This window comes from Aphis gossypii, unplaced genomic scaffold (genome assembly GCF_020184175.1).
Source record: "Aphis gossypii isolate Hap1 unplaced genomic scaffold, ASM2018417v2 Contig00254, whole genome shotgun sequence".
In the NCBI taxonomy this organism is placed as follows: Eukaryota; Metazoa; Arthropoda; class Insecta; order Hemiptera; family Aphididae; genus Aphis; species Aphis gossypii.
The window spans coordinates 33,310-46,758 of record NW_026083043.1 but is presented as its reverse complement, the minus strand read 5'-3'; the positions used below and the strand labels follow the sequence as shown (position 1 = coordinate 46,758).

The window sequence follows — 13,449 nt, the reverse complement described above, 5'->3', positions numbered from 1 at the left end:
TGTGTAAAAATTAAAAATTAAATTAAAAATGTATATCTATTTAAAAAAATATTTAAATAAATGTTTTGTAGTTTTTACTTACTTTCGGCTTTCTAAATAAGGTAAAATAAATGCCATTTGTTGTTCATATTTCCATAAACTTTTTTTTTTAAAAGCCATACCACTCTTTTTTTCTTCGCGTTGCCTATTTCTGGCATTACTAAAACATCGTCTTAGCTTTTCCCAGCGTTCTTTAGCTGCTGGCCCTATAAATAATGTATTAAACACCACAATAATAATTTTAAAAACAATTATACATTTATTATTTATGATATTTAATTAAATTAAAAATTGTTAGTTATCAACTTTAATAAATTCAATTTCTTCACCTAAAATAGGAATTATAGGAATTAGGTAAGTTGAATTAATATTATTATAAAATTACAACAAAATAACTGAAATCGTTTTTCTTGGTTATTTAATATACAATTTACATATACAGAATAACCTACTTACGTGGTACCTCGTTTTTAATTTTCAATCCTTAGCTATGAAAGTTGAAAATTTTATCAATTGTTAACTACAAAATAATTTTTAATTTTTAAATCTGATAAAATTGGTCAAATTTTCAACTATAGATTGTCTCGGGCAAGACGTGTAGTCGAGAATGCCTTCGGAATACTAGAGGCACGATGGAGATGTTTTAGAAAAAACTTAGAGGTACAACCGGAATTCGTTGACAAAATTGTGTTATCATCATGCTGTTTGCATAATATGCTGCAGTGCGCAGATAATGGTTTTGAACCAGAGGACACATCAACACAAAATACCGACTCAGCTCTCACGAATTTAGATTTTTTGAGAAGAAATTGTACTCGTAAGGCGTTTAATGTTAGAGAGGCATTCAAAGAGTATTTCATTTCTGAAGTTGGTCGTGTTCCATGGCAACTTGATAGAGTTCGTAAAGGAAGAAACACATAATTTTATTTCGTATCACAATATTCGTTGTTTATTAAATATAAAAATGTATTATTTAATATATTGTAATTGTTAAATAAACACAATTGTGTTTCGTAAAACTTTATTTATAGGTTTCTATTATGCGTGATATTCACTATGCACTCCCGTAAAATGAACGCATTGTTATTATTAGAACGTAAACAAAATTCTTCCATAGATAATAAAACAATGAAAAACGTTAAATATTTTCTCGATAAAACCACATGAGTTTTATATTATATTATATTTTATTTAATTTTATATTATATTATAAAGTTTTATGTACCTACAAATTTTAAATAAACCAAATAAATATTTCATATTCATACCTATCATGAATAATAATATTTATTTATATTTTAACGCACGTTAACACAAATATTCATAACTGGCGAAACAAGGTTTGACGAGTCAGCAAGTTAAAAAAATATTATAATATTAATATTAGTACAACAATTTAACAAATTTGTTACTGCCTGAAATATTCAGCTCCTTTCCAACTTCCTCCCACGCTGTTTGCCGTATATGTTGGTCACGGTAATCACGAGATCCGTGATTATATAAAACCGTATGTTCTCGCACCAGTTCTATTAATTTTTCTTCCATTTTAAAAAAAAAAAAAATGACCTCGAAGGTGAAAAAACTAGAATTTCGGATTGAAACGTGACGTGACGTACAGCTAAAAATGCGGATGTTCAGAAAATAAAAACGTGCTTTCACGGAAAACTTTGGTGACGTGATGTGACTAATATGACGTGATAACAGTGTGGTTCTGTCACATTATAGTATATTCATAAACGATACTCCGCATATTTTTATCATTATGTGAGCTCACGTGACGTCACGTGACGTGACAATAATGTGTTCCTACCTTAAGCTGCGAACAGACTATTGTCACATCACGTGAGCTCACGTGCTATCATGTCACCTCACGGCTCACCGAAAAAGTGTAGATAATGTATTTAAATATGTCAGAACCATACTATAGTAACGCCACACGTATCAGGTCACGTTATCAACCTCATACGTGACGGCACGGTTTTTATTCGACCACATGAAATTCTGTCAGTGGCGTATCATACATGTGTGCGATGTGTGCAAATGCCATGGACCCTCGGCTTGAAGGGGCCCGATATTGTTCAACGTTCCACAAAAAAAAGTATACAAATAAATAAATACAGTTATTTACGAAAAAAATAAAAAAATAGTTTTCAATTTCAAATGGTTCTCATTTTCCCTATCTGATATCAGTACATCATTGTTATAAAATATATAGATATTGTATTTCTGTGGTGCACTGTACTACTGTGACGGCGACTAAACGTTATTTATAGCAATCTGTTTCTCGTGGTTTTTTGTTATCGGCATTGGCCGCCGTATTATAGTACTTGCCTTCAGATCTGCATACTATTATTTATACGTATAAAATAGACGTATATGGCATAAATGTACACGATTAAATATTATCGTTACGTAAACATATTACTTGGTTGTATTGTCGTTCGAAGTCTATTCAAAATAATTAATAAAATTGAAAATATCTACTCAATAAAATAGTGTACTTAATTATTTATATAATGGTATCAAAATCTGCTAGTTAGGTTAGGTTAAGCGGATGCCGTAAATTGATACATATTTTAAACAAAACTACGAAGAAACAGAAAAAGAACAAGATATTGATAACTCAGGTACTTTATTAAATACAATTAATAGTGCTAGTAATTTAATCTTAGAGCCAACTTAAATATCTAGTATTGATACTACTAATACTAAAAATGTTGAACCTAATATTTTTAACAGTTTAATCTGTGAACGTTTTCCTACCGACAAAGTTCATTTTTAAGAACCACTCAACCGCCAAGAAAAACGTTTTATAATTTCTCAAGGTCCTTGTCAACCTAAGGGTCCATTTCTAACTGATTGTGTTAATTCTAGATTACTTTCAAAAAAATTTTACTATTTTACAAATCAGGCTAATATTACTTTAAAACGTACATTAGCTATGTTACTCATTGAACTTTAAATAAAATATATTGTCAATGCTGTTGGTTGTTTTCTGCTCAAGATTCTGCGTAAATGTATTTTGTCTATGTTGAGGGAGACTAGAGAGAGAAACCAAATGATGTGCTGACTTTCTCTTAATAAGAATTAAAATAAGTGTTTTTGAGTTATCTATCAGTTTTCTATTTTTCTTTTAGATAGGTATCTATTCTAAAGGACCTTCAAAATTTTCCAAGGCTTATATTACCATCATAATATTACAATACCATATCAAATTATAATTTGTAGATGTATTAATAATATAATTATTCTACAAATTTCAGTCATATTTATTAATTTCTGATAGGTTAGGTTAGGTTATAGGTGCGGCCCCACTGGGAGCGATTCTGCGATTCTGCGTTTCGAGCGTTCCTGCGATTTTACACGCGCGATGTCCACTAGCGATTTTGATGGGGACACTTGAGCGATTTTACATGCGTTTCTAAATTTTTATCTGGCGCATGTTCGTTTTATTTTTCATTTGCTCATTCGATCGTCGACCAAGATGACGTCCCGAAAAATGTTGCTGGCTGAAAGTGCTGCTTTAATTGATGTCAAAGTAAATTTGGTTAAGAACCGTTTATGGGTCCATGAAATAAATAAGCATAGACTCTCTGAAGGGGAATTTCATACGCTATTTAGTAAATTAAAAAATCATCCAATCAAGTTTTCGAGTACTGTCGCATGAGTGAACCGACATTTTATATTATTTTGGAAGCTATAAGAAGCGAAATCGAAAAACAAGATACCAACTTCCGAAAAGCAATACCTGTAGAAGAAAGGTTATTTCTTACATTGAGGTAAGTTGTTAAAATAAATATAATTAAATGAATAATATTATACTGAGTGTGGAGTGTCTCAAATATATTTGACAACTTTTGTTTAATTCGCTGTTTTTCACTAAAAAAAAAAAAAAATGAATAAATACTATAATACTTTCTGTACTACAAAAATAATATGTGTTCATAAATATTTTTTTCTTGGTATAAAGTCTAAATAATTTGTTCTTTTGAGTAGAACTTTAATTGTTATTTTTAAAATGTATAATGTTAAATCACAGTATTATAGTATCTATTTATTTATTAAAAAAAATAATTTTAAGTTAATTTGGCTTAAAATAGATTTCCAAAATATATTTCAAACATCTATTTACCCATGGTTTACCTATAGTAAATTAGTACCTAAATTTTACTTTAAAGTCGTATTCATATCTGCCTACTTGCAACATTATACTTATTTAATTAATATCAAAATAAAATGAACAAGATAAGCGTTCAACGAAAATATTTATTGACATAATATAATTAAAAAAAAAAACTTAAAATTGATTTCCTTACCATAAGAATATTACTAAGTACTATAACTGGTTATATCTGATTTGAATCGTATACATTATCACCTTCTTGATATTTCTCCCATTGTGAGTTTTCGTACTGCTGGTCTAGTTCTGGAGGATGCCATGGTTGCCAATGAGTGTTTTCTTCAGTAGAAAGTGACGATTGCGTTGATGCTTCAGGTGTAGTTAATATATGAGTGGAAACTGTAGGTTCAACTGCCGTAATTGCGTTGTATAAAACTTCTTGCAATTGAATTTTTGTTCTTATTTTTTGTGCTCTTGGTAGAGATTTTAAATCCGGTAGTAGGCTTTTTAAGAACATTAAGTCTTCATCGTATTTATCTTCATTTTCCAATAATTTAATTTTTTTTGCCTCTAAGTCTAACAATTCTTGTCTAAAATTTTTCATCGCCGCCTTACGGGTTTTTTGCGTATGGTTATTGGTTGGATTTGTTATGACGTTATTATCTGGTCGAATACTTGCACCAACACCCGAAACTGTTTCTCCACCACTATTTTCATCGACGTCAAATTGAGAAAAATTGTCAGTGGCGTCAATTGTTTCTACTTCGACAGAATCATTTTCGTAAGTCGTACTCATTGCTGAATTGAATGTTAAATTTGTAGCTCTAGGGCGACTTTGCATCGTGTCTTTCAAATAGCTTAAACATGTAAATAGTGGCCAAGTGGAAGACGTAACGTCGTCAGCACCATCACCCGAACGTCCGGGAGGATTTTTCTTAAGTTCTACTCGATAATAATCCCTCATATTTTTCCATTTATTTTTTAATAAATCAACTGAAATGTATTCATATAAATAGCATAAATTACAGAATATTATATTTTATAGTAAGAATTATTTTTACTAATATACTACAATAATTAGGTATTACATATTACCTAAATTATTTAATAAGATTTCGACCAACTATGAACTAATTTTTATTTTAAATAATTATGTATAAAATTATTATATAACTATATATAAATTATGTAAGCAGCAGTATAATACGGCTTTATATTTTTTGTTATTATTTTAATATATTATTATTATTATAGATATTTATCAACTGGGTGCAGCTTTAGAAGCTTGGCTTTTACTTTTCGTATGGGTAAAACAAGTGTTGCAAGAATTGTGATAGAAACGTGTAATGCAATTTGGAATATATTATCTAAAGTTTATATACCCGTACCCACTAATGAAATGTGGAAAAAAAATGCAAAAGATTTTTATAATAAATGGAACTTTCCCAATTGTCTTGGAAGTATTGATGGAAAACATGTACGAATCGATCAACCTGAACATTCCGGCTCAATGTACTATAATTATAAACATTTTTTTTCTATAAATTTATTTGCAATTTCTGATGCCAACTACAAATTTATATTAATCGATATTGGCGCATATGGTAGAGAGAGTGATGGTGGAGTTTTGAAAAATTCAGTATTTTTTAATAAATTACAAAAAAAAGAACTTTCTATACCAGATGATATAGAACTGCCCAATACTAAAATTATAGCACCATACACATTTATAGGAGACGAAGCGTTCCCACTTTTAACTAATATACTAAGGCCGTACCCCGGAAAGCAACTTATAAATGATGAAAAAAAAAAGATATTCAACTATAGGCTTTCACGAGCCAGGCGCACTGTTGAAAATGCATTTGGGATTTTATCTTCAAAATGGAGAATATTAAATAAGGCAATAGAAACTAATGTTGAAAATGCCATTGTTATAACAAAAGCCATATGTGTATTGCACAATATAGTTTTGACATATGATCAGCAGAGCAGCCAAGTTGATAACTTGGAAGGAAATACGTCAGGATTTTGTGATATAAGAGGAAGACAAAATAATAGATTTAGTAGGACAGCAAGAGATTCCAGAGAAATTTTTACCGAATATTTCAGTAGTGAGGCTGGATCAATTCCATGGCAATTAGACTACATATAAATTAGATTATTTACTTAATCTTTATGTATAATATTATAAGTATTATTAAGATTTTTATTATTTTTAACCCTACTTTTTATATTAATATTGAAGTTATATTATATTAATTCTAATTTCTAAAATACGAATAAACTAGAGAAAAATACTGACGTTTTCATGTTAGTTTTAAACTATTTATTTTAAATGTTAAAATATTATTTTCATCGATATTAAAAACAATGATGTGTAATTTTTATTCGTATCTAATCGATCTATTTTATGATAATTTACTGTTACAAAATTATGAACAAATAAATCAGCATTACAAAAAAAAAAAAAAAATGAAACACAAAGATAAGATGTATAACATATTATTATTATTTTGTACAAAATGTCTAGACATAAAACAAAATATACATGGTATAAATTATATTAGACTACAAAAAAAAAAAAACACGAACGCCCACTGTCGTGGTCATCAGTATTTTACTATTTTGTTATCCCTCAGCGAGACTTATAAAAAATAAGTCTATAAATAGTTTAAGTAATACTATTACTAGATAGTATTTCGCTACTATTACTATTACTATTTACTACGCTAGTACGATATTACAAATGCGATAAGATAACAAAATAAACACAAATATAATATGTTGACTGCAGTGTGTAAAAAATAATTCTTTTTAAATTATATTCTATTGATTCTTGTTAGTAATAATAATTAATAATACGTCGTTATTTAAAATGTTTTATTATGCATTTACAAATGTGTGAATGTATAATAAGTAGATACCTAAGTAATCATACTCTAATAATAAATCAAATCAAAAGTATTTAAAGTATTTAGCAACTGAAGAATCGTTCAGATCGTCGGTTTTTTTCATTCGAAATTTCACACAGCTACAATTTTAGTCTAGACTCTTGAGTAACAATAACTTTTATAAAATTGAATTGTGACAATATTTCTGTGGGCAAGACGGTGCAAAAATAGTTATTGTACCTACAGTCTATAAGTATAGGACCGATCAAATCATATCGTTTGTCTGGTGTCGCCACGGAATAGATTAAATTTAATAGATATTTAATTTTCTTTTAAATATTTTATTGGACTTTTAGTGGATAACTACTATTTTAATTAACATACTTTCAACATTTAAATCTTTTGAGATATTGGACCAACATCTTTGGATAGTAGTCCTATTTCCGTGGCCTTTGTGTTTCGGATTCCAGATAGGTTCCTGGAGAAACACAGCGGATGCAATTTGTTCTGCTAGAACCGTCACTGATGACATCTTGATCGCGATTAATCGCAGAATATCAAACTATTTTGATATAAAGCGTTTCTCGCGCGTTTCGCTCGAAACGCAAAACGCATAATGCGCTAGATGGGGCCATTCTTATCTAATTTTCATAGTTTTGATAAAATCGCTAAAACGCTTAAAACGCTATCGCAAACGCAAAAACGCAAATCGCTCCTAGTGGGGCCGCAGCTTAAGTATTTAGCGTATTGTAAATTGCGAGTCGCAACTTTCAACTTCATGAAATAACTCGTGAAATAAGTAATTTCTAATAAGTAATAAACATAACATAATAATATTATAAGCAATAGTGCGAGTATGCGATATGTAGCACTGCAGTCTGCGGGCCGCCGTCTAGACTACTACTAGCGATCACAACGTTATCCGATCTAACTAGTCAAGCGTCCGCAGCGCCTTATAGCGTCACCCGATTATTACCACGCCGACGAAAATAAGGCCAGTGAACAATCTATAATATTTATAATCAATGATAATACATATGTAAGTATGATATGAATTCAGAATTAGGCTTAGATCATATGTAATGAATAGAGCTACTGGCTAAATATTTGAAGCCAACATAACTAAGGGGTGAATAGTTGCAAATGCGTATTCGGTCAAATTTTATCGTTCAGATTTTGTTTTAAAGAAGAAATTACTAAACAAACATCGGTAGATCGAACAGCATACAAACCTCTACTCGTACTGCATGAATTAAAAGGATCGGAGTTTGGCAATTGTTCTCCGCAACTTGATTATGCTAGTACCTATCTTATTTGTTGGCACTTTGACGCGGCCCCGCGTAATAGCCATTTGAATTCAAACGGCATTTACGCGGAATACCGCTAATTACTTTTCTTACCAACCGCCAGATGACGACGGACAACACCGACGTGCGATAACCGCACGCGGACCAACCGAGCCGCCTACACCGCGAACCGGACCTAGGATAGCTAGTCTTGTGATTCGCGCCTTACAGCACACAACCCGGTTCGCTACTGATTCCGATTCCCTTTGGTTCTTTTTCATCGCCACTATTATTTTTTTTTATTTTTCTTTTGTTTTGGTTGTTCACCTAACTCTTTTCTTTTTTTTTCTTTACAAATAAACACCTCACGTAACGCCAACAACCAGTGTTAATTTTTTATTGTTCCCCCTCACCACTCGATCATCACACTCTTGACGCCGTGCCCGCACCAGGTTCGCGTCAACTTACTCTAGTAAAGATGCAGATGCAGTTTGCGACATGCATTGTGATGATAATGAAGAAGTCCTTTTGTTTAACGAATTTGAGCATGATTATAATGAAAAATTACCAATATTAGAAGAATATGTAGTAGATATTGTAAAATATTTCTAGCTTTATTGTTAAAAAAATTAAAAGTTAAAAGTCTTTGTGACATATGTGATTCACATTTAACATCGAATGAAGATATTGATTCATCAGTATTATTAGAAATTAAATCAAAAGGTAAGCTAACGAAAGCATCTGCTGATGTTCAAAAAATATGTTTAACAGCGGAATATATATTTTGTTAAAAGACGAAGATATAGTACAAAAACTTTGTATCAAATCAATGAACGAAATAGGTATGGATTCTTCAATTTTCAACACTCAAATAATGCTTAACCATATACTTAGTCAGGATATATTTGACAATCATAGGACTCAACTAATTAAGCTTATTATAGAACATTACTTAACTTTAAGGATGCATCACTATGTAAAACAGCGCAGTCAGGCAACAACTGTAAAAAAAATATAAGAAGAAATTATACTAAATTAATTTTATTTGAAAATCAATAGCTGGTAACTCGAGAAGTAATTTTGACCACAATTATTCTCATGTTTAAATTTATTAAGGGATATCAGATGAAATTTAAGAGATTTGAATTATTTTATTGTATAATAACATTGATTGATTAATATTTATGCATGTATTTTTAATTTTACTCTGAAATAAAAATGAATTTTTTTTATTTATGATTTAGAAATAATCATTTATTAAAAAGTATCTTTTATACAATTTTTCTGTAAGTGTAAAATTTAAAACTAAGTTAAATGGCTATGGACAAAATGAAAAATGTACGTAAATAGTAAATACGTTATCACGTAGGTATCATAGTTTTATAAATTAATAATAGATATTTAGTTTATAATAAGTAGATAATTAGTAATAGATACGCATGCGCATAAGATATCAGTCATCTTAATAATGTTGTCTTCAGCGCGTAGTACACGTTTATAACTACATAATTATACTTAATTATTATTAATTAGTATACTTAGTTCGCTAATTAGTCTTTACTCTTTAGTCTTTAGGACCTATAGACCATAATGGAAAATAATACATTTGAATTCGTTGATTTCATAAGAGACGAAGAGGAATGTATTCAAAGTTTATTGCAAGCTTTCAGTCAAAGGTAAGTTAAATATTTTCTGAGTTTAATGATCATAAGATTAAAGATATATAAAATAAATAGTTAGGTAATGCTTAATATTTTAAATTTTAACCTACAGTTTATTTATGCAATCATGTCTAAGCATAAGTAGGTGTATACATTTGTATTTTTTCATAGTAAAGATAAAATGTTTTGCATTTTTGATAGAGACGTGTCTTAGACATGAATTAAAATATATCTTACCTAGTTCATAGTTTTTGAGAATAGATAGGTAGTGTAGAAACATTTTTTTACAATTTAACTATATAACATTAAATGCCCAGGGTTGCTAGTATTGAGATGTGTTAATATAACACAGGGTTATAATCACAGTGTAATACTGCTAAATAACACGATATTGTTAATTTTGAAGTACCGACCCGTGTTACTGAATTTATAGCACCAAATGAATGTGATATGTTAATCATAATTTTAACACATATAAAATCTACGTGTTATCAATAATTATGAGTGTGTTATGATCTTATGAGAGTGTGATTAATAATTATATTAATATTAAACGATAATTAATTTAATAATCATTGGTCGCATTCATTGTTCTATTCTTTATTACATGACAAATTAAATTAACATATATACCTATTATATTAATACTACTATTTTATTACAATGGATGTAATCCTACTTGGAATCCATATCCAACAAATAAATCGGAGACTTAGGTATAGTTATGTTTTTTAGATACCTAATTATTATTTATTAACGGTTACAATTGAATATAAATAGGTAGGTACTTAACCATAATTGTTTTTCCAATTAAACAATATAAAATCTCTCATTTTCTTATTTTTTTTCAGTCTTGTAAAAAATAATTTTGTAATTGTAGGTGTTTAATACAGTTATAAATACATCTATTAAAAAACAGTATTTAATAAATACACTTACTTGACATATATTTAAATAGTATAATGAAATAAGTATTTAAATACATTCCAAGTATTTGTATTTGTTCTTAAATACATTTTCTTAAAATTATTTTAAATGTATTTGAAATACTTTCTGAATGTATGTATGTATTTGTATCTGTATTTAAATACAATTTAAAAATATTCTAAATAGTAAATACTATACATTTATTTTAAATATTTTCAGATTGGATGTATTTGTATCTGTATTTAAATACAATTTTAAAAGTATTGTTTACAAGACTGTCAAATAGATACTTAATTTAAAAATTATTCTAAATACTTTCTGAATGGATGTATTTGTATCTATATTTAAATACAATTTAAAAGTATTCTAAATACTATACGTTTATTTTAAATATTTTCTGAATGGATGTATTTCAGTATTTGTATATTTTTTTTTTTTTTTTTTTTTTTTATTCAAAAACCATCATAAATTACATAGGATACAAAAATATTACGTTAGGTTACATGGTTATCTATCTCTTTAAAGCTTTTAGCTTGTGTTAGAGATAGAGAGTAATAATATTTAATTAATTAAGAACTATAAACATTAAATTATATGAGTAGCACAGTAAGTGATGAATGAACAATAGAAGTACCTAATGAGGAAAAAAAAAATAAAAAAAAAAAAGATTAATAGATACAGATAAATAAATATTTTTAACAATAGAAAAATTGTAAGAATGAGAGATGATATTAAATATTACATAATATAACATATTAAATATAGAATATAAAAAAAAATAATAAAATTAAATAACATAATATATAAAATATAAAATAAAATTGATTAAATATGTATTTAAATACATTTACTCAAACACTTTATAAAACTGATTTGTTTATGAATCACATTAATTTATTAATCTATGCTATTACTATTACTAGTACTACCTATTACCTATCTAATAAATAGCCTACTAACTATGAGTTTAATTTACTAAACGTTCTTAGTTTGTTGAAGAAATTATTTTCTAAAGTTTAAAGAACGATTCATTATTTGTATTTCCCATAGAAGATATCAGATCCACCCACATAGCATAATATAGGTTTAATAAAAGTCTTACAAATTAGTAATTAATCTAAAGCATGTATACATTTTTAGAATACAAAAACCAATAAAACATAGGATTGATCCATTTGATCTTCCGGAAAATCAATTTGTGATATTATTCAGATTAAATAAAACATTAGTAAGAAATTTAGTAAATGATTTAATGCCTTTTTTACCAATAAAAAATAGGAAGTCATCATTGAGTCCTGAAGTTAGAGTTCTTGTAGCTTTGAGATTTTATGCTCAAGGTAGCTATCAGATGTCAGTAGCACAAGATTTAACATTAGCAGTATGCCAAAAAAGTGTTAGTAACTGTGTACACATAGTTACTGAAGCAATTGTTACAAATCTGGCTCACCAATGGATTCAGTTTCCATCTGATGATGAAATTCCTTTAATAAGAGCTCAATTTTATGAAAAATATCATATACACGGTGTTGTAGGGTGCATTGATTGCACCCACATTTATATTGCGTCAGTACCTGATGATCCTATTCATAGAGAATATATGTATGTCAACCGGAAAAATGAACATTCTATTAACGTTCAATTGATTTGTGATGCCTCATGTCGAAATAAAAATGTAAATTCTAAATTCCCAGGATCGACACATGACTCATTTATTTGGAAAAATAGTGAAATAAGGAATTATTTAAAAGACAAATATGAAGAAGGAACTTTTAAGTCTTGGCTGTTAGGAGATAAAGGTTATCCATTAGAGCCATTTCTTATGGTACCTTTCCAAGAAAATGAAATTCAACCACATTCAAAAGAAGAAAATTACAATAGAATCCACAAAAAGACTAGGTCAATTATAGAAAGAGTTAATGGGCAGCTGAAGGGACGTTTCCGTTGTTTAATTAAGCATCGCATATTACATTATCGTCCACAATTTGTCTCATTAATAACAATCGCATGTTGTGTTCTTCATAACATGTGTAAACAAGCAAATTTGGCTGATTTAGATTTACATGAAGAACTTGATATTGAATATGAAAAACCAATTCCAATAAATGTAAATGAGGAAATTGGTAGAGGGCGTAATTCTTTTCATAGACTAGGACAGCAAATTAGAAGTCAAATTGTAAATCAATTGCGTTAAATGTGTAGACCAGGCGCGGATACAGACAATTTTAACAGGGGGTGCTCAAAAAAAAAAAAAAAAATAATATATATACACCATTCTATTTTTTATTTAATTTATTAGTTCTAATATTTTTTTCAAACATCAGTATTTATTAAATAGTAATAAAAAAATAAAATAAAATAAAATCTTACATATATTGTAATTGTATTTTCTTGTGTGCTTTTTACTAAATTCTTCAATAACTTCATTTGGAGTAATTTTAATATCCCTATGAATATTAAGGAGCATAAGTCCATTTAATCTATCTTCTCCTATTGTAGATCTCAAGTATGTTTTGTTCGTCGAAGTG

At 28.6% G+C, this 13,449-nt stretch overlaps 2 protein-coding genes across 2 annotated transcripts; one reads left to right on the top strand and one right to left on the bottom strand.

Moving 5' to 3' along the window:
• Window positions 1-4,159: 4,159 nt before the first annotated feature.
• LOC126553536 (uncharacterized) lies at window positions 4,160-7,779 on the bottom strand. The gene is made up of 2 exons (XM_050208685.1): window positions 7,435-7,779; window positions 4,160-5,152 (listed from the first exon to the last, which is right to left on the bottom strand). Exons 1-2 carry the CDS (start codon window positions 7,580-7,582, stop codon window positions 4,386-4,388), a joined length of 915 nt encoding a protein of 304 aa, XP_050064642.1. The 5' UTR covers window positions 7,583-7,779; the 3' UTR covers window positions 4,160-4,385.
• A 2,147-nt stretch (window positions 7,780-9,926) lies between these two features.
• LOC114119554 (putative nuclease HARBI1) lies at window positions 9,927-13,115 on the top strand. Its single transcript, XM_050208676.1, has 2 exons — window positions 9,927-10,012; window positions 12,203-13,115. The coding sequence occupies exons 1-2, from the start codon at window positions 9,927-9,929 to the stop codon at window positions 13,113-13,115; spliced, it is 999 nt and encodes a 332-aa protein (XP_050064633.1).
• The last annotated feature ends 334 nt before the right edge of the window (window positions 13,116-13,449 follow it).

What these genes read in the sequence shown, in the direction of transcription:
- LOC126553536 (XM_050208685.1), bottom strand. Translation starts at nt 7,582, where the DNA reads ATGTCATCAGTGACGGTTCTAGCAGAACAAATTGCATCCGCTGTGTTT. An exon ending in AAAAGATTTAAATGTTGAAA is followed by an intron (nt 5,153 to 7,434) that starts GTATGTTAATTA and finishes AATACATTTCAG; the next exon opens with TTGATTTATTAAAAAATAAA.
- LOC114119554 (XM_050208676.1), top strand. Translation starts at nt 9,927, where the DNA reads ATGGAAAATAATACATTTGAATTCGTTGATTTCATAAGAGACGAAGAG. An exon ending in TTGCAAGCTTTCAGTCAAAG is followed by an intron (nt 10,013 to 12,202) that starts GTAAGTTAAATA and finishes AATAAAAAATAG; the next exon opens with GAAGTCATCATTGAGTCCTG.